This window comes from Lactuca serriola, chromosome 4 (genome assembly GCF_051521515.1).
Source record: "Lactuca serriola cultivar US96UC23 chromosome 4, Lser_US96UC23_V15, whole genome shotgun sequence".
In the NCBI taxonomy this organism is placed as follows: domain Eukaryota; kingdom Viridiplantae; phylum Streptophyta; class Magnoliopsida; order Asterales; family Asteraceae; genus Lactuca; species Lactuca serriola.
This window is the reverse complement of record NC_136411.1, coordinates 10,238,029-10,259,599: the sequence shown is the minus strand read 5'-3', so window position 1 is coordinate 10,259,599 and position 21,571 is coordinate 10,238,029. Positions and strand designations below refer to the sequence as shown.

Below are 21,571 nucleotides of genomic sequence, written 5' to 3'. Positions count from 1 at the left end.
ATTTGCGGGATTTCATGAAGATGATAGGAAGCGACTACGAAAAGAGTTGAGTAAGTCAAGTACATGCATACATTTATACCTAGCAAAAAATGATAAAATCCGGATTAGGGTGAAATGTAAAGGTGTTATAAGTAAGCCATCTAAAGCAGTCGATGGTAGTGGGCCCTCAACTAAAAGTAGGGCAAAGTGCAAGGGTAAAGATGTAATTGCCAATAAAGGTATATGTCCATGGGCAGTCTAAATATCGAGGGCTAATGAAAATCAGTATTGGTTGGTGAGAGCAGTACAAGATGAGCATAAATGTTTGCAAACAAGGGTGGTTAAAGCTTGCACTTCCAGATACGTAGCAAACTTAATTGTTCAACAAATCCAGAGTAACCCTAGAATTCCAGCGAAAGCTTTACACGAAGAGTTGTGCAAGAAAATAGAGCCAGGAATGTCATTGCAAAAGGTTGCTAGGGCAAAAACAATGGTTGAACGTATCATTAGTGGGGACTACCAAGTACAATATGGATTTTTGAGAGATTATGTGTTGGAGCTACTAAACACTAATCCTGGTACAACAGTTCGGATTGATGTGTATCGGACATGCAATTTCTTTTAAAGAGAGAATGTTATAACTGAAATGATGAAATTACCCCTGCAATATAATATTGAAAAATGAGTTAACGGCGAAATGCTAACGGAGTGAACCGGAAGGACCAAATGTTAAAAGTTTTGAAACCACAGGGACGATCCATAACGTTTTTGTAAAATATGGACCAAATTTCAGATTTTCAGAAACCACAACTACCATTTTTGAAGTTTTTTATTTAAATATATATTTTTCCTATTAACCTTAGCCGCCTTGAATAGATTTCATTTCATTCCATTCAATTTATTATTATTATTTTACAATTTTACAAATTTCATTATTCACAAAAGATCATCAAGCACCCTGCGTTTTACCCGCTACACCCATCATTGGGTTGGAGAAGGGGTTTTAATTATTTAACGACTTTAACAATGAAGTATATGAAGAAATTGCAGTTGAGGGGGTGTTTGGCTTAGCTTTTCAAACCCCAAAAGCCCTTTTTGAAAAAGTTACAAAGTCAGGATTTTCTAACTTTTAAAAAAAGTTACTTTTCCTATGTAAAAACTTCTAAACTATCTTCTAAAACTAATTTGCAAAACATATTGCTTTTTTTCTTTTTGCTTTGAAAAAGCTAAGCAAACACTGAGTACTTCATTTTTCTTAAACTTTTCAAACCACAACAAATACTCGCACATCTTTATCTTTTTCTCCCACCCTGAAAATGGAAGAATTTTGATGCTCAGATTCACCATTATCATCTTCACATCATCACGAAGAGATCAATCAAGTCTCAGATCTTAATTTCTCTTCACAGATCACCGTAGTTGATCTCCCCCAGATCTCGACTGGATTCTCAGCTTGTATAATAATAATTATATACGCAATCGCTCTATATATTTGTCTTCTGCTATAATCTGGATCTGGTCGAGCTCTCTCGTGGCTTCCAAACGAACCCAATCATGAATCCCTTCTCGTCTGGGACGCGTCTAAGGTAAGTTGCTTTCTTTTAATCGAAAATTGACCTAATTCGAGTGACTGTGATCTCGAGTTTTCTGAATTGAATGTTAGTGTGCGGTTGTTTACTGATCGGAGTATATGAAATGGTTTCGTTTAGTAACGTAATTGAATTATGGTGCGTAGGAACTGGTCTCATCTCATATATGTGTTCGATACTATAATGAGCTACAAGAATGTTTAAGATGTTACACTGTGAACGAGGGAGATATTAATATCTTAAGAACATAGTGAATGAAAAGCGTAATGACCAAAGTAGGAAGTCTGTCTGTAAACATCCAAATGAACTAAAACAATGGTGGGTAATTGTTCCTAGCCCCCCTTTAATCACAATATTATTATCAAGAATGCAAACCTAGAAGATTAGAACCATACAATTTACTGAATCCAACTAAGCGATCCCATTCGTCATTCGCTCCTTTAGCTTTCATTTCTCAGTGTCATTATCAGTCCAGCAGAATTTTCCTTAATATACTTATGGAGTCCATAGATGAGAAGTGGATGGGCAAAGCTTGAACCCAAGGCCAATGGTCTCATATAATTTGTAACGTCTAAGGCTGTAGAGCCACTTAATCAATTACATATCTTGATAATCAACCACCCGAGGGATCATATTCTGCTAGCATTTCACAATCACAACCTTTGTGGAATGGATTGTTACAAATACTAAAATACACAAACTACAACCACCAAGAAGAGTCATAATGGACTAATGCAACTAATCTGGAAGGATACTTATGGGGTTTTTAAACATGCGGCCGAGTAGAATACCTTAAGAAAATTGATTACTTCAATAATTGTAAGATTTCCCAACTTTCCCTAACTTTAATCTGACTAATTATTTATCCTGATTCGAATTCTTCAAGTCATCATAATCACTTTGATAACGCACATCATCCAGACACCCCGTTAGATGTAGACATGTTATGAGGGAAATCTAATATCTACCAAGATGTTCAATATAATTTCTTCAACTTCAAAGATTATTTCTTTATGTATCTAATCTTCTAAGCATAGAAAATGAGGAGGAATGACTGTAAAACCAACTTCAAAATATGTGCACATGTTCAATGGGGGGAGATAACTAACAAAACACAATACATTCATTTTGTCCTCATACCCATTTACAATATTAACATTACATTAGTTTCAAGTTGAAGTTGATTGTGATTTGTGCCTATATCTACATGACATTGGTTAGCTTGTGAGATGATGATTATTGTTCCTTTGCAGGGACATGATTCGGGCAATACGTGCCTGTAAAACTGCAGCAGAGGAACGTGCTGTTGTTAGAAAGGAGTGTGCTTCTATTCGTGCAGCAGTTAGTGACAATGACAATGATTATAGACACCGTAATTTGGCAAAGCTCATGTTCATTCACATGTTAGGGTATCCTACACATTTTGGTCAAATGGAATGCCTCAAGTTAATTGCAGCTCCTGGATTTCCAGAGAAGAGAATAGGATATCTAGGACTCATGCTGCTTCTTGATGAAAGACAAGAAGTTTTGATGCTAGTAACCAATTCACTAAAGCAGTATGCACCTACCCTTTAGTAGTATTGTTTTTTTAGATTGTGGACTTCCAGTTGATGAAAAATCCATTGTCATTTTGCAGAGATCTTAATCATACCAACCAGTATATTGTAGGACTGGCTCTTTGTGCTTTGGGCAATATAAGCTCTGCTGAAATGGCTCGTGATCTTGCACCTGAAGTTGAAAGGCTGCTGCAATTTCGAGATCCAAATGTTCGCAAGAAAGTAAGTCAACGAAAATATCCTTCTGAAATGTCATTGTCTTTGAATTGTGTTGACACCATTAATGATTTTTCATATATTTCCACAATATGTTGTACTTATCTACATTCTTACAATGTACAGGCAGCATTATGCTCTATAAGGATTATAAAGAAAGTCCCTGACCTTGCAGAGAATTTTGTAAACCCTGTTGCTTCCTTACTCAAAGAAAAGCATCATGGAGTTCTTTTAACTGCAATCCAGCTTTGTGCAGATTTGTGTATAGTCAGTGAAGAGGCCCTTGAATATTTTAGGAAGGTATATTGGCCTTGTTTTTTACTTTTTCGATATTTTGATTGGAGTTTGTGAATATTTTAGGAAGGTGTATTGACCTTTTTGTTTCTTTCTCATTCTCTATCTAGAAATGCACAGAGGGCATAGTAAAAGTTCTGAAGGATGCAGTGAACAGTCCATATGCTCCTGAATATGATATTTCTGGGATTTCGGATCCTTTTCTTCAAATAAGATTACTCCGTATTTTACGGATCTTGGGTCATGGAGATGCTGATGCTAGTGATTTCATGAATGATGTCCTTGCTCAGGTCAGCTTCCATCTTTTATGTGATATCTTGTTAAGTTGTCAATGATAATAAGGTTTAGGTTGATATCCTCCATCCAACTATTCACTGTGTATACATTTGGTCATTCTGGATTTATTTCTACATATAGGCTCCCTAAACTTTTTAAATCCTCCATAAGTACAACAAAAAGAGTTTTCTAAGGACTTTTGATGAACAGAAAAATCTATAGGGATCAAATGTTGATAGCAAATAGTTGGTTTTTAATATATAGTTTTATTATTATTCACATATATACTATTTTTATGCTTTCGAAAATACATAAATCATAGGTTAAATACATGCAACAGTAATATACTTTTATTTGTTTGTTTAATAACCAACTATATTTGACCTACAAGTGAGATTTTATTAAAGTAAAGTTTAGTGACCTTAAAAAAATCCCGGGTGATTAAATGTGTACACAACAAATAGTTGGATGAAGGATTTCAACCTAAAGTAAACCCCATCTAATATGGGATTTATTTATAGTCATTGATCTACATACACGTTTGGTTTGACTGTTGCTTTCAAAAATCATAAGTTGTAGTTCATGAATAATGTCTAGGTGGCAACAAAGACAGAGTCAAACAAGAATGCAGGGAATGCTATCCTTTATGAATGTGTAGAAACTATTATGAGCATTGAAGATAGTGGTGGTTTGCGTGTTCTTGCAATCAATATTTTGGGGAGGTTCTTATCAAACCGTGACAATAATATCAGGTAAAGCATCTCCTCCCTCTTCCATGCATGGTAGTAAATATCTAGTCAGTCTTGATGTAAATTGTAAATTGTAAAATGAAATGATTTACTTTCAATTGAATATTATTATTATGGCAGGTATGTTGCATTAAACATGCTGATGAAAGCAATATCAATAGATGGTCAAGCAGTGCAGAGACATCGCGCAACAATCTTGGAATGTGTCAAGGTAATATTTGTAAACTAAAAGTAACATTTATGATTTATATAATGATGATTGGATTTGAATACTGCACAATTGCATGTATATAAACAGTAAGTGCTCCTTTTTTATTCAGGATTCAGATGCTTCAATTCGAAAAAGAGCCCTGGAACTTGTGTATCTTCTGGTCAATGAGAACAACGTAAAACCTTTGACCAAGGAGCTAATTGATTATCTGGTAGTAAGTGACCAGGACTTCAAGGGAGATCTTACTGCAAAAATTTGCTCCATTGTGGAAAAGTAAGTAAAAGGGTATTTTTGTAATAACTAATATTATCATTTATCATATGCATTTCTCATTTTAATCTCCACTCCATTCTTCTTCTAGGCTCTCCCCAGAGAAAATTTGGTACATTGATCAGATGCTCAAGGTTCTTTGTGAGGTCCGTATGTACTTTTGTAGTAGTTTTCCAAATGATAGTTTATTTAATCTTCAATGTATGTTTAAATTGGGATTAGTTTTGCATTTGCTTACTGAAATACTAAAAAAACTATGAATGTTTATTAGGCTGGAAATTATGTAAAGGATGAAGTGTGGCATGCTCTAATTGTTGTGATAACCAATTCATCTAACCTCCATGGATATACAGTAAGGTCACTCTATAGAGCAATCCAAACATCATGTGATCAGGTACCATGAATCTTAACAAAAATATTTTGTCTAATCTTACTGGACGTTTTTGCCCTCTCGTATATATATGTTGTTTACGTGTTTTCAAACAGGAAGCTGTAGTCCGGGTAGCAGTATGGTGCATTGGAGAATACGGTGATTTATTGGTAAACAATGTTGGAATGCTTGATATCGAGGAACCTATAACTGTGAGTTTGTTTCTTCATAAATTGAGTTTGAAATACCCAAAATGCCCCACCCAAATCTATATGTTTAACTTAACTTGAAACTTGAGAAGAGTTGTTGTTGATTGATATGACAGGTAACGGAGTCTGATGCAATTGATGTTATAGAAGCTGCTATCAAGCAACACACATCTGATCTTACAACCAGGGCAATGTGTTTGATGGCTTTGTTAAAACTGTCTTCACGTTTCCCTTCTTCTTCACAGTAAGTTTATTTATTTAAAAAAAAAAATTCGTTTATTAAAAATATATAATATATATGGTGGTATCATATCATAGTGGTTATTGATTTTTGTAGGAGAATAAAAGACATTGTGAATCAATCTAAAGGAAGCCTTCTGCTTGAGCTGCAGCAGAGATCAATCGAATTTGATTCCATAATCGGAAAACATCAGAATTTAAGGTATGAAAATGAAATGATGATTATGTATGTATGTATGTTTGTATGATAATATTATGTAACTAAGCTGATATATATATGTAATGAATGGATTTGAAGGTCTGCATTGGTTGAAAGGATGCCAGTTCTTGATGAAGCAAGTTACAGTGGAAGAAGAGGAGGTTCAGGTGTTTCGACATCAGGGATTAATAATATTCCGAATGGGGTTGTTAAAATAGTTGATGCTCCTCTAGTAGACTTGCTGGATCTTGGTGTAGATGAACCTACACATCCACATCCACCACCTCCTAACTCTTCTTCAGGTGCCAATTTTCTTCACGACCTTCTTGGTGTTGGTGCTGACATCTCATCTTCTTCGCCACAATCAGGTTAAATTTTTAGTTTTTATTATAAAAGTTAAAATTTGATGTTATAATAACAATCAGAGCATGAATTGAATGAATGGTGTACCATTTGAAAAATGAATATAAAATATAGAGATTAGATATTAATATTGATATTTAGTTGTATGTGTTTGATTTCAGGAGGTAGAAATACAATGCATGGGCATAAAAGTGGTACAGATGTTCTGCTGGATCTATTGTCAAGTGGGTCACCACCTGCTCCTGCTCCTGCTACTCAAAAAAGCTCATCTACATCTGATCTCTTATCCTTGACCCAACTTAATAATAATAATAATAACAATAATAAAGCCTCACCCTCACCCTCACCTTTTAGTGCTTTGGATACTCTTTCTTCGCCTCTACCTACACCTGGCGCTTCCCCTATGATGGATCTATTAGACGGATTTGGTCCAAATCCTACTACACCACCACCACCAACACCTAGTAAGTATATATATATATTTTTTTTCGATCCAGGTAAATGATGCTTAAAAAATAACAGCACACTGCTAGGAAAAAAATAAAATAAACTAAGTTTCGTGACTCGTTCTTGTTCATTTTACCCTTACATTCCAAACAACAAATTTCACAATATCCATCAATTTTAAGCCAATGGGAGGGAAAAAGAAAGGTAAAAGGGTTAGTGTGTTGATACATCTAGGGAAAACCTATTAAGTGATTCTGTCCTGATTAAGTAATAAAAAATAATGTCCAAAATCCAAATTAAGTGAAAATGAAACAACCCCTATTTCATGTATGTACTCCTTGATAAATATATTAAGTCAAAGCAAGGATATAATATTTTATTTTTGAACAGAAGAAGAGGAGAATGGGCGGACATATCCACCAATTGTTGCATTTGAGAGTGGTGCATTGAGCCTAACGTTCAACCTGTCTAAGCAACCCGGAAGTCCACAGATAACCCTAATTGAAGCAAAATTCACAAACAAGTCTTCCCAGCTCTATACAGACTTCGTCTTCCAGGCAGCAGTGCCCAAGGTAAACCTAAATTACATATCTGCTCCCTCCCTCCCCCCCTATATCTATAATTAATATATATCTCTTGCAACTTTTGTCCTTTTTGGGACCAAAATTGCAAAAATCAGCTAGGGACCCAAATTGAAAATTTATATTCTAACTTATTGTCTCATTTACAATCTACAGTTCCTACAGCTGCATTTAGAGCCTGCTAGCAGTAATACTCTTCCTGGAAATGCAAGTGGCTCTATAACACAGAAATTACGAGTCACCAACAATCAGCATGGCAAGGTATTTATTTATTTTTAATAATTCAATATAGAATACTACTCTCTTGTTTTATCACCGACTCACTCATGACTCATGAGCAGAAATCAGTTGTGATGCGCATACGAATAAGCTACAAGTTGAACAACAAAGATATGTTGGAGGAAGGGCAAATCAGTAACTTCCCTCGCGACTTGTGAACCATCTCTCCCTCTTTCTCTCTTCCTACTTCTAGTGTTTAGTGCAAGTTTAAAGTTTTGGTTGGCTGAAAGTTGAATCAATTGTTGTTTCCCTTTTTTCGTATATTTTTGGGTGTAGCGTTTGGAATATTGAGTTAACAAGTTGAGCTGAGCGTCTTTTTTTTCTTTTTCTTTTTTTTTTTTTTTCTTTTTTTTTTTTTTTTTGTATATTATATGAACAAAAAAGATGTTATTGTATTCAATTGTGAGAACCAAATTTTGCCATCATAGGCATAGACACAAACTCATCAACCTTATTTTTTTTATTTTTATAATTTATTTCAGATGTCAAACAAGTTTTATTATCTTCTAACTTTTCTATTATTGTTGATTTAGATTCAATAATATTACATTATGATAGATTTAAATTTATACATTTGTGTACCTGTAACATAGAATTCTATTAATACAAGTCAATCAAATAAAAGTTTTTTTTTTTCCTTTAACCAAACATATCCCGAAAAAAGAAAAAAACTTTACAGGAACTTTCTTCAATGTCTTAATAAGGCAAAACAAGTTGCATTTCGTATAATATCTTGTAAAAATTATTAATTAATATCCTAATTTTATTTAAACCTAAATACGTCACTCAGAATCATCGTCTTCGTCCTCGCCTTGATCATCTGCATCATTCTCCCCAGCGTCACTCTCGTCGTCGGAATCTTCACTCTCGACGAACATATCAGAATCCTCGTCTGATTCGTCAAACAAATCATCATCGTGAGATAACTCATGCAGGGGTTGAATATGAGCCCTATAAATGTGCCCCACCAAATCAGCACGAAGGGCCTGATGAAGGTCGCGATTGTGTACTTCTCTTTTATTCACCCTATACTCTTGTGTACCAACGGCTACTCCTTCGACATTTGGCAAAACTTTATTTTCGTTGTATCGGCATATCACTCTTCCTTCGTCTTCAAGAATCATATTATGCAATATGATACATGCATACATTACGTGTTGTAACATTTTCACATCATATGACCTTGCCCCGACCGTTAGTACTTGCTAACGTCTCTTAAGTACACCAAATGCTCGCTCCACATCCTTCCTAGCTGACTTTTGCGCCTCTTTAAACTTTTTCCTTTTCGGGTCGTTAGGACATGTAAACGATTTCACAAAAATAGACAAGGGAGGATATATACCGTCAGTAAGATATTATCCACGCTTATATGCTACCCCATTTGCTTGAAAAGGTACATCGTGTGACTTTGCAAGGTAGATATCGTTGAATACAGGCGACTGGTCTAGCACGTTGATGTCATTGTTTGCACCAGCTGGACGAAAGAATGCATGTCATATCCAAAGATCATGTGATGTGATAGCCTCTAGAATTATCGTCGGCTCTTTGCGGTCGCCTCTCATGTACTGACCACGCCATGCGTTGGGGCATAATTACCAACTCCAATGCATGCAATCGATACTACCTAGCATTCCAGAGAATCCATGTTTGCCTTCATGCACCGTATACAATTGGTGGATATTGTTGATAGTTGGTTTGCGCAAATATCGTTGCCCGTAAACCAAACAGATCGCTTTGCAGAACTTGTACACAGAGTCCCTCACGGTACGCTTGACATCCTAAAATACTCGTCCCATTTGTCTGCGCCCATGCTGTATGCTAGCTGACGAATCGAAACTGTGCATTTTTGAATGGGAGAGAAACCTTTTTCCCCTTGCATCCATTTTCCATTGGAAATATGGAAAGCGGCCTTCCAAATCGCCAACAATACGTAAAAATAGTTTCTTCCTCATCCGGAACCGACGTCGAAACTTTACAGCGTAGATGGTGTCATCTGCAAAATAATATTCTATAAGACGATTGTGTCCGGCTTCGTGATTTCTACGTAACGGCGACTTTCTTAGGTTAGGTCGTGCACGTGATGTTTCACCAAGTCGGTTTTGATAGTACGTAACCATTTTCGCCATGACGGAACCGATAAACTTAGCCTCCTCTACTGTCGTCGAATCGGATGATGAAGATGATGACATTTTGAGTAATATTTTTTAGAGAGAAATATAAATTATGGTTTAAAAATGATAAAATGTTTGAGTATTTATAGATTAAGAAAAGGGAAGAAAAAGAGAATATATATATATATATATATATATATATATATATATATGTATGTATGTATGTATGTATGTATGTATGTATGTTAACGGCTATATAGCCGTTTGAGTAAAAAAGAAAAAAAAAGCGTCGGCCAATGGTTAGAAGAGAGAGAGAGAGCGGGACTCTCTCCCCCCTGTTTCTTCCCACGGTTCCTTTCCCGCACCCACGGTGCGGTGTGCACAGGTGTGGGATCGGTTCCCGCTCATTTCCCTCACCCCACTCCGTCCGGCCTTATGCATGATCCATTGTACTCTATTAAGAAGTTTCATTGCATCCGACGCAAGAAAACCAAACGTATCAAATGTAAATGGTATAAACACGTGTTGATTTTTTATGCACGATTTTCATGTTTGGTGACATTGCATGTAGCAGCTTTTAATGCAACATGTACCGCCATGAAACCCCAGACCATCAAGCCTACGAGAGGGGATACCACTATAAAGTCTATACATGTGTGTTTCCCTCCAACCCATCCAAAAATCAAAATGACAGTCGGTCTAAAGGTTGATATTTCTTCTGTCGGGTCAGTCAAGAAATTCACAGGAGCTTATTTCTTGGCGAAAACCCTGACAAGCTTAAACCAATTTTTAGTACTTCTTATCGATTAATACCATTTTTAATCCTAAACCTAAACTCAAACCACTTTTTTTTTGTTAAAACAAATTAAACCCAACCCATAATATCTTATGTTTCTAAATGAAGGGAAAAAAAACAAAAATATAACCTTTTCTTTAAAACCAAATTCTATTTTACCGGACTAATATTTTCTTTCAAACTAATTGTTTTAACTTTCTTTTTTAAACCTAAACATCATTTTTTATTAAAACCATTTTATACTCACCACCTCCTTAGCCACGTTTTAATAAAAAGAAAAAGAGTTGATTTGTTTATATTAAAACCATATCAACCCTATTCTCTTTTAAATTTTCGTCCATCGTAAAGAAAAATAAAAAACCATTTTAAATGTCAAGTTGTTTTGGTAGTCAATTCACCCTAGAACCCTAGACACACCCCATCTTTTTTGGTTTTTGGTGTTACACGCAAAAGAAAAAATTGGCTAAAATTTTGTCAAAGCAAGACTAAACCTTATGTTCATTTATTTCTTATGCAAACCTAATATTAGTTTGCATGTGTATCTTATACGACACGCATATCTATTCATTTTCTTCTCCATACCCCACATGATGTTCAATAAAGCAAAAACAAGAAAGCGAGGGGCTTTAGATTCGTACAAGCCATCCCCTACTTCCATGCATCTACTTCACACGTCTTTTTACCCCATGCAAAAAACCTACCAAGCTAACTTATCCCATTTGCCTTTTCGGACGAGATAAAGACGAAAGATAAGATACATTATGGTGGTTTTTTTCTCATTTATACAACAACAAAAGATAAAATGGGAAATGCCATTATGAGTGATTGACTTTTACTCCATCTCATGGGCAAACAATGAAGAAATAAAAAAGAAACAATGATCGATTGATCTTTAGCAACAAGCAAGTGGATGAATGGAGGAACAATACTCAAGATATCTTCTTATCTTCTAACACTACAAGAAAATTTTGATTTAACTACGGAAAAATTCCGTAGCAAAATGATGTAATTTCGTAGCTAAACCTAAATAACTACGGAAGTTGCTACGGAATTTGCCAATAACATTCCATAGTAAGATTTCTTGTAGCAAAATGTTTAACTACGAAATTATAGTTTCGTAGCAATTTTGCCATGGTCGTTGCTACGACGTCTATCCGTAGCATTTCAACTACAACACACTTTCATCACAATTCCGTAACAATGAATTTTGTAGCAAATTCCGTAGCCATTTGGTCCATAGCAAATTTCGTAGCTAATTGTTCCGTAGCAAATTCCGTAGCCATTTGATCCATAGCAAATTTCGTAGCCATTTGGTCCATAGCAAATTTTGTAGCTAATTGTTCCGTAGCAAATTTTGTAGTCATTCGTTCTGTAACAAATTCCACAGTCATTCGTTCCGTAGCAAATTTCGTCACAACTTTTTGTAGTCAATTTCATAACAATCGTTCTATACCGTTTTTTCTATAAAATTCGGTTATTTAATTTGACTTATTATATCAATTTACAAAAATACAATTAATATAAAACCAAAAATAAAAAAGTATTTCTATAGAAACGAAAAGACATATCCAACACATCAAAGGATACATATTTCAAAATCAAAAGTCGCTACAAATTTAACGAAAAACATTATTCGATACATAATATTCTATCACCATATTTGTATTTTGCTTTCATTGCAATGTTTGAGCACCTTTCTTTTCCTTTGATTATCACCATATGCTCCTCTTAAAATGAACTGTGACATCTTTCCTGAAATAAATGGATGTCAAATTACAAGAAATACCAATGTACTTATGTATTTATACCAATCAAGACAATGTACTAATATTTTTACCCATAATAGCAACAAGCTATCATTTCTTACTGATATAGGCAACTATTTTCACATTGACGATGACATGGCAGCAACCGGTGTGGCGGTGCCACATCATCATTTTATAGGTTTTAAGTTACAAAATACAAATTACATTTGACTGGTTTTGGGGTAGGTGATGGTGGTGGATTATGAACCCGGGAAGTTGAAAGTGACTAGTTAAATATCTAAACTAATGTTGCTGAAGTTGAAGTATGTCTCATCCAAAGTTGTGGACAATATTTTTGGTTAGCATAAAGATCTACAAAGTACTAGAGGTGTTGGCTAAAGGTAAAACTGAAGTTGAGAAGTATATAAGTTAAGTATTTTCTATTATATTGATTTTTTAATCAAATAGAAATTAGAGAGTGGCCAAAGTGTGTTGTTAAAAAAACCCAACAACAAAAATTTGATAGAAGATGAAATATATAACCTTACGGCTGGTTCGAGAGTGAGATGGAAGTAAAGTTGGCCTTAAATGCCACGACCTACATACAACATACAGAGTAGATAAATAGAATTAAAATGTTATTACCCAGATTTGAACCATTGAAGCTGAACCAGAATTAGAGCTTCTGGATTCTTATGAGAGTGGTTAGAGTTATGCTAGATCTTCGACAATATTCAAAAAAATTATATACCTGACTCATATCAAACGAATTACTAGAAAATGAGCTAAAGTCAACACGTAACTAGGTAACTCCAATACAAAAATTGATAATCTCAGCCAAAATCGCAGAACCTGCAAAATCAAATTTAAAATAAACTTAATTAAAAATCAATCTGTTGTATGTTAATAATGACCAAAACAAAAAGTACTTAAATATTTCCATTTTTGTAATTATATTCAACCTTTTTAACAAAGCAAACAAAAATGTAAATCGTAGTAATTACTCACAGTGAAACCACTAGAAATCAACGTAATATCATATTAAAGATCAATAACTCTCAATGCCCCATCATCACCATCATTACTCCTGCAATCCACTTGCATCATTCATAAAGAAATTATAATCATATTATAATTTCTTAAATAAAGTATTTTTTTAAAATAAATCTTACAATCAGTCCATGTCTCAATGATTAGATGTTCCTTTATGTGCTTTTAGCCTTTACAGGCGAGTCTACGTACAGCCAAGAAGAATCTTGGATGAGGCAATTTAGGAGATGGCATATCAGGAACTGAAAATCTTGTGGAATATAGTAACAATTACAATGGTGGTGTAGTGGATTATCTATCCAAGAGTTGGAGCCCAAAAGACATGATTTTTATGATAATGCTAGAACTATTATTAGATAACAACATGTGCCTTAAAGAAATGGAAGAATTTGTTTAATTTCTAACTTAGATTTAATGTATATTACACAAAAAAAATAAAATTTTTTGGACTTCTGATTTAGATCATTAGATGGATATCATCTGTTTCAAGTTTTAGATTGTATAATCTATTTAGGTTATGGTTTCTTGATTAGGATTGCATCATGTGGTTTTTTATCAGGGTATGTTTAGTTCTTAACTCCAAGCAAGCAATCAATAATCTCAGTCGAATAACATGTTGCTAGTTAAAAATATGATAATTGAACTATTCAATGAATGCATATGGATTTATGTGAACCTTATATATTTTCTCTGAGTTATGTTTTATCTATTTGGTTTGATTTGTAATGTCGATGGTTCTTTTAATACTGAGCACTAAGCCAATTAACACTACAATAATCAAACGAAATGTGTCGTGAACTTTTTCTTCCTTACACTCATTAACTCTACCACAACATTTAGAGAAGCTACTATGGAGTTCATAGTTCTCAAAAGCTAAACATTGTTCGAGAGGATCTAATTTATAAAACCAATTACTGGAAAATTGCTAAAATGGACAAAACTACTCTGTAACAATAGTACTTACTGAAATTAGACATCACAAACACTCAATTTAATAAGTAATTAGCAAATCTTCTAGAACTCAACATTCTTGCTGAAAATGTTTTAGATTTTTCAAGACCAGAATAAAGAAAAACGGATGGAACGTACCTAGCGATTGACGGAGCAGGGGGCTATAGGCGGAGCAGACAAGAGGATTTACAGGATTTGGGGGCGAAGCGCAGCAGAGGATGTTTGTAGTTCATGCCAGACTGCTTATTAGCGGCCTCTAATTTATTCCTGAAATCTCATCAGTGGAAGTCAACTTGGAAGTTGAATGGAACTTTCCCTGTATGAGAGACAATCTATAGGTCACGCCAGACTCCACCATAGATCTCATTGTCGTCCAACACCATGGATTCCTCTCCAGAGAAGCACATAGGGTTAATGGTGCAGAAAAATCATATAGATCACATCGTATCTCTCACGCGACTGGCCCAAGCATAATACGCTCGTCGGAGTTACCTGATCTTCTCCGGAAAGCAGATGCTCTGCCAGAAAAATGTTTTCGAGCACAGATCCAACCTCACCTTTGATCTATGTACACTAACTTAGCTAATACCGCAACTAATCAATTCGTATACATGACAATTACACATATGTACTGATTCGACTCTAGATTAAACTTGATCCACCTAGTTTCTTCGTCGAAGTTACTGCTTTCCGGTTATTAGATACATTGGAGATTAGACTCGTCCCTACCATCGACTCAACTTCCGACCTCTGTAATCAAATAGCTGAAATCCTTTGTAACCACTTCACCGGAGCACTTCATTCAATCACCAAACCTTTGTCGGAAATCTGAGCAGTGAATGTCTAGTTCTCTCTCTCTCTCTCTCTCTCTCTCTCTCTCTCTATTGAAGCTACTTCAGCCACGCCAGAGTGTTATTGCTGGAAAAACCTCATAGAATCAATGCATGTTAGGCTCCAGAAATAGTTAGCTCTTCATCGTGTGTGGTCTGAAATGGCGTTGCTTCTGTCTGCCCTAGATCTAGAATCTCTTCGAGAATAAATTTTATGAACACGATAAAGTAGTCTGAGCATTACCAAACTTGATTCCGTTTATTTAATTTAAGCCCTTTATATTCTCATCTTTACTCTAAGCCCCTTAATACTTAATTTACTAAATTACCCTTCAAATGTTTTTATATATTCACTAACTCATAGTTCCTAAATGGAAGTGGTACGATTTATAAAACATTTATCAACTAAAATACCCAATATTCTTAAGTGATATTACTAGTTTGCAAGTGGAGACCATCCTCTTTAATCTATCATGATTACTTTCTCTTTTTTTAACTACCATTAAAAACAATTTTCTATTTTTTGCTATGGAATCATATTCCGTAGCTACTTGACTACGAAATATTTCGTAGCCAAATAGGTACGGAATATGTTTCCGTTGCTATTTTACAAATTCAAAAAACAAGTTGTATACACAAGTAACTATGGTTAAGATTTTCGTAAAAAGTTCTATAGTAGATTAGCTACGAAATTTTATTGTGTAGCAAAAGTAGCTACGAATTTCAATTTCGTAGCCAACTACCTACAAATTTTAATTTGGTAGCTAGTTATGTAGCTTACTAGCTACATATATGAATTCTATAACAAGTGTCATAGCGAACTAGCTATAACCAACAATTCGGTAGCATATTTTGTAGTAAAATAGCTACGGACTTTTGATTTCGTAACAACTATTTAGGATTTAGCTACGAAATGAATTTCCGTAGCCTTTTTCGTAGCAAAATAGCTACGACCAGCCATTCTGTAGCATATTTCATAATTAAATAACTACGGTTATCATTCCATAGTAACTTTCCGTAGCTATTTAGGATTTAGCTATGGAATGCAATTCCATAACCATTTCCGTAGCAATATAGCTACGACAAAACATTCTGTAGCATATTCCATAGTATAATAGTTACAAATTTTGATTCCGTAGCAACTTTCCGTAGCTATTAAGCATTTTTCTTGTAGTGTAAATGATAGTATTAGTAAATGTTTTGCTTCTATAAAAAGAAGGCAACATACATACTAAAAAGAGATATATCATCAACGTTTTTATTTTTCTATAGTGTGTGCTTATCTATTTTCACATATTAAAAATACTTACTATAAGTAAAAGTTTCCATAAAAAATAAGTTGTAAACACAAGGTTTTTATTATCATTTAAGCAATGACGGGTTGGAAAGAGTATTTTCAATTCAACGATCAACCGAATTATGAGGTATTTTTATATAAATTTTTTTATGTAAGATGTAACTTGTAACGCGTGTTTCATGTAGACGAATAATATTCATACAAACACATAATACAAACACATATGAAGATTGTGAAGAGTATTTTCAATTCAACGATCAAACGAACTATAAGATACTTTTATATAAGTGTTTTTATTTTTTTATAAGTTGTAACATACAGTTTGTCTTTCGTGTAAACGAATAATGTGTATACAAACGCATATGAAGGTTGTGAAGAGTATTTTTAATTCAATGATCAAACAAACTATGAGGTATTTTTATATAAGCGCTTTTATTTTTAAAATTGTTTTTTTTATAAGTTGTGACTTGCAACGTATGTTTTGTGTAAACAAATAATGTTCATACAAATGTATATGAAGGCGCTTGAAATGAAAAGGAGAAAGAAAGTAGTTACTTCATCACTGGCTCAAGTTTTCAAACCAAGATTGTATAAAATTTAAGTTCATTAATATATAATTGGAGTAAGGTTGTCATCTAGAAGATTGCCAGTTATTTATTATTATATCATTTTCAGGTATTCAATTCTTATAAAGACTTAATAAATTAGGTAAAATGGGAAACCGACATTCGTAGTTGCTAATTACTTATTAAATTGAGTGTTTGTGATGTCTAATTTCAGTAAGTACTATTGTTACAGAGTAGTTTTGTCCATTTTAGCAATTTTCCAGTAATTGGTTTTATAAATTAGATCCTCTCGAACAATGTTTAGCTTTTGAGAACTATGAACTCCATAGTAGCTTCTCTAAATGTTGTGGTAGAGTTAATGAGTGTAAGGAAGAAAAAGTTCACGACACATTTCGTTTGATTATTGTAGTGTTAATTGGCTTAGTGCTCAGTATTAAAAGAACCATCGACATTACAAATCAAACCAAATAGATAAAACATAACTCAGAGAAAATATATAAGGTTCACATAAATCCATATGCATTCATTGAATAGTTCAATTATCATATTTTTAACTAGCAACATGTTATTCGACTGAGATTATTGATTGCTTGCTTGGAGTTAAGAACTAAACATACCCTGATAAAAAACCACATGATGCAATCCTAATCAAGAAACCATAACCTAAATAGATTATACAATCTAAAACTTGAAACAGATGATATCCATCTAATGATCTAAATCAGAAGTCCAAAAAATTTTATTTTTTTTGTGTAATATACATTAAATCTAAGTTAGAAATTAAACAAATTCTTCCATTTCTTTAAGGCACATGTTGTTATCTAATAATAGTTCTAGCATTATCATAAAAATCATGTCTTTTGGGCTCCAACTCTTGGATAGATAATCCACTACACCACCATTGTAATTGTTACTATATTCCACAAGATTTTCAGTTCCTGATATGCCATCTCCTAAATTGCCTCATCCAAGATTCTTCTTGGCTGTACGTAGACTCGCCTGTAAAGGCTAAAAGCACATAAAGGAACATCTAATCATTGAGACATGGACTGATTGTAAGATTTATTTTAAAAAAATACTTTATTTAAGAAATTATAATATGATTATAATTTCTTTATGAATGATGCAAGTGGATTGCAGGAGTAATGATGGTGATGATGGGGCATTGAGAGTTATTGATCTTTAATATGATATTACGTTGATTTCTAGTGGTTTCACTGTGAGTAATTACTACGATTTACATTTTTGTTTGCTTTGTTAAAAAGGTTGAATATAATTACAAAAATGGAAATATTTAAGTACTTTTTGTTTTGGTCATTATTAACATACAACAGATTGATTTTTAATTAAGTTTATTTTAAATTTGATTTTGCAGGTTCTGCGATTTTGGCTGAGATTATCAATTTTTGTATTGGAGTTACCTAGTTACGTGTTGACTTTAGCTCATTTTCTAGTAATTCGTTTGATATGAGTCAGGTATATAATTTTTTTGAATATTGTCGAAGATCTAGCATAACTCTAACCACTCTCATAAGAATCCAGAAGCTCTAATTCTGGTTCAGCTTCAATGGTTCAAATCTGGGTAATAACATTTTAATTCTATTTATCTACTCTGTATGTTGTATGTAGGTCGTGGCATTTAAGGCCAACTTTACTTCCATCTCACTCTCGAACCAGCCGTAAGGTTATATATTTCATCTTCTATCAAATTTTTGTTGTTGGGTTTTTTTAACAACACACTTTGGCCACTCTCTAATTTCTATTTGATTAAAAAATCAATATAATAGAAAATACTTAACTTATATACTTCTCAACTTCAGTTTTACCTTTAGCCAACACCTCTAGTACTTTGTAGATCTTTATGCTAACCAAAAATATTGTCCACAACTTTGGATGAGACATACTTCAACTTCAGCAACATTAGTTTAGATATTTAACTAGTCACTTTCAACTTCCCGGGTTCATAATCCACCACCATCACCTACCCCAAAACCAGTCAAATGTAATTTGTATTTTGTAACTTAAAACCTATAAAATGATGATGTGGCACCGCCACACCGGTTGCTGCCATGTCATCGTCAATGTGAAAATAGTTGCCTATATCAGTAAGAAATGATAGCTTGTTGCTATTATGGGTAAAAATATTAGTACATTGTCTTGATTGGTATAAATACATAAGTACATTGGTATTTCTTGTAATTTGACATCCATTTATTTCAGGAAAGATGTCACAGTTCATTTTAAGAGGAGCATATGGTGATAATCAAAGGAAAAGAAAGGTGCTCAAACATTGCAATGAAAGCAAAATACAAATATGGTGATAGAATATTATGTATCGAATAATGTTTTTCGTTAAATTTGTAGCGACTTTTGATTTTGAAATATGTATCCTTTGATGTGTTGGATATGTCTTTTCGTTTCTATAGAAATACTTTTTTATTTTTGGTTTTATATTAATTGTATTTTTGTAAATTGATATAATAAGTCAAATTAAATAACCGAATTTTATAGAAAAAACGGTATAGAACGATTGTTATGAAATTGACTACAAAAAGTTGTGACGAAATTTGCTACGGAACGAATGACTGTGGAATTTGTTACAGAACGAATGACTACAAAATTTGCTACGGAACAATTAGCTACAAAATTTGCTATGGACCAAATGGCTACGAAATTTGCTATGGATCAAATGGCTACGGAATTTGCTACGGAACAATTAGCTACGAAATTTGCTATGGACCAAATGGCTACGGAATTTGCTACAAAATTCATTGTTACGGAATTGTGATGAAAGTGTGTTGTAGTTGAAATGCTACGGATAGACGTCGTAGCAACGACCATGGCAAAATTGCTACGAAACTATAATTTCGTAGTTAAACATTTTGCTACAAGAAATCTTACTATGGAATGTTATTGGCAAATTCCGTAGCAACTTCCGTAGTTATTTAGGTTTAGCTACGAAATTACATCATTTTGCTACGGAATTTTTCCGTAGTTAAATCAAAATTTTCTTGTAGTGTTAGAAGATAAGAAGATATCTTGAGTATTGTTCCTCCATTCATCCACTTGCTTGTTGCTAAAGATCAATCGATCATTGTTTCTTTTTTATTTCTTCATTGTTTGCCCATGAGATGGAGTAAAAGTCAATCACTCATAATGGCATTTCCCATTTTATCTTTTGTTGTTGTATAAATGAGAAAAAAACCACCATAATGTATCTTATCTTTCGTCTTTATCTCGTCCGAAAAGGCAAATGGGATAAGTTAGCTTGGTAGGTTTTTTGCATGGGGTAAAAAGACGTGTGAAGTAGATGCATGGAAGTAGGGGATGGCTTGTACGAATCTAAAGCCCCTCGCTTTCTTGTTTTTGCTTTATTGAACATCATGTGGGGTATGGAGAAGAAAATGAATAGATATGCGTGTCGTATAAGATACACATGCAAACTAATATTAGGTTTGCATAAGAAATAAATGAACATAAGGTTTAGTCTTGCTTTGACAAAATTTTAGCCAATTTTTTCTTTTGCGTGTAACACCAAAAACCAAAAAAGATGGGGTGTGTCTAGGGTTCTAGGGTGAATTGACTACCAAAACAACTTGACATTTAAAATGGTTTTTTATTTTTCTTTACGATGGACGAAAATTTAAAAGAGAATAGGGTTGATATGGTTTTAATATAAACAAATCAACTCTTTTTCTTTTTATTAAAACGTGGCTAAGGAGGTGGTGAGTATAAAATGGTTTTAATAAAAAATGATGTTTAGGTTTAAAAAAGAAAGTTAAAACAATTAGTTTGAAAGAAAATATTAGTCCGGTAAAATAGAATTTGGTTTTAAAGAAAAGGTTATATTTTTGTTTTTTTTCCCTTCATTTAGAAACATAAGATATTATGGGTTGGGTTTAATTTGTTTTAACAAAAAAAAAAAGTGGTTTGAGTTTAGGTTTAGGATTAAAAATGGTATTAATCGATAAGAAGTACTAAAAATTGGTTTAAGCTTGTCAGGGTTTTCGCCAAGAAATAAGCTCCTGTGAATTTCTTGACTGACCCGACAGAAGAAATATCAACCTTTAGACCGACTGTCATTTTGATTTTTGGATGGGTTGGAGGGAAACACACATGTATAGACTTTATAGTGGTATCCCCTCTCGTAGGCTTGATGGTCTGGGGTTTCATGGCGGTACATGTTGCATTAAAAGCTGCTACATGCAATGTCACCAAACATGAAAATCGTGCATAAAAAATCAACACGTGTTTATACCATTTACATTTGATACGTTTGGTTTTCTTGCGTCGGATGCAATGAAACTTCTTAATAGAGTACAATGGATCATGCATAAGGCCGGACGGAGTGGGGTGAGGGAAATGAGCGGGAACCGATCCCACACCTGTGCACACCG

General features: G+C 33.9%; 1 protein-coding gene and 2 long non-coding RNA genes across 12 annotated transcripts; 2 read left to right on the top strand and 1 right to left on the bottom strand.

Annotated features, from left to right (window-relative positions):
* The first annotated feature begins 1,232 nt into the window (after nt 1-1,232).
* Nucleotides 1,233-8,330, top strand: LOC145101016 (AP-1 complex subunit gamma-2-like). Of its 2 annotated transcripts, none has more exons than XM_079038187.1 (18): nt 1,233-1,565; nt 2,822-3,124; nt 3,205-3,346; nt 3,467-3,640; nt 3,745-3,924; nt 4,508-4,662; nt 4,780-4,870; nt 4,980-5,143; nt 5,232-5,286; nt 5,412-5,534; nt 5,627-5,722; nt 5,836-5,963; nt 6,057-6,161; nt 6,258-6,526; nt 6,683-6,985; nt 7,362-7,540; nt 7,706-7,810; nt 7,891-8,330. In XM_079038187.1, the coding sequence occupies exons 1-18, from the start codon at nt 1,534-1,536 to the stop codon at nt 7,984-7,986; spliced, it is 2,700 nt and encodes an 899-aa protein (XP_078894313.1). In that variant the 5' UTR covers nt 1,233-1,533; the 3' UTR covers nt 7,987-8,330. The 2 variants fall into 2 exon arrangements, with proteins under 2 accessions (XP_078894313.1, XP_078894311.1); XM_079038185.1 differs by having other exon boundaries at nt 7,359-7,540.
* Nucleotides 8,331-12,256: 3,926 nt separating this feature from the next.
* LOC145101014 (uncharacterized) lies at nt 12,257-15,545 on the bottom strand. Of its 7 annotated transcripts, none has more exons than XR_013705410.1 (6): nt 14,620-15,545; nt 13,653-13,780; nt 13,489-13,577; nt 13,232-13,332; nt 13,024-13,078; nt 12,257-12,487 (listed from the first exon to the last, which is right to left on the bottom strand). It is a non-coding gene; the product is annotated as an uncharacterized LOC145101014 (long non-coding RNA). The 7 variants fall into 7 exon arrangements; XR_013705412.1 differs by having other exon boundaries at nt 13,653-13,772; XR_013705413.1 differs by having other exon boundaries at nt 13,489-13,567; nt 13,653-13,772.
* A 1,819-nt stretch (nt 15,546-17,364) lies between these two features.
* LOC145101013 (uncharacterized) lies at nt 17,365-19,625 on the top strand. Of its 3 annotated transcripts, none has more exons than XR_013705407.1 (5): nt 17,365-18,229; nt 18,305-18,393; nt 18,550-18,650; nt 18,804-18,858; nt 19,395-19,625. It is a non-coding gene; the product is annotated as an uncharacterized LOC145101013 (long non-coding RNA). The 3 variants fall into 3 exon arrangements; XR_013705408.1 differs by having other exon boundaries at nt 17,366-18,229; nt 18,315-18,393; XR_013705406.1 differs by having other exon boundaries at nt 17,371-18,393.
* The last annotated feature ends 1,946 nt before the right edge of the window (nt 19,626-21,571 follow it).

What these genes read in the sequence shown, in the direction of transcription:
- LOC145101016 (XM_079038185.1), top strand. Translation starts at nt 1,534, where the DNA reads ATGAATCCCTTCTCGTCTGGGACGCGTCTAAG. An exon ending in TGCTCAAGGTTCTTTGTGAG is followed by an intron (nt 5,287 to 5,411) that starts GTCCGTATGTAC and finishes AATGTTTATTAG; the next exon opens with GCTGGAAATTATGTAAAGGA. An exon ending in ATATCGAGGAACCTATAACT is followed by an intron (nt 5,723 to 5,835) that starts GTGAGTTTGTTT and finishes TTGATATGACAG; the next exon opens with GTAACGGAGTCTGATGCAAT.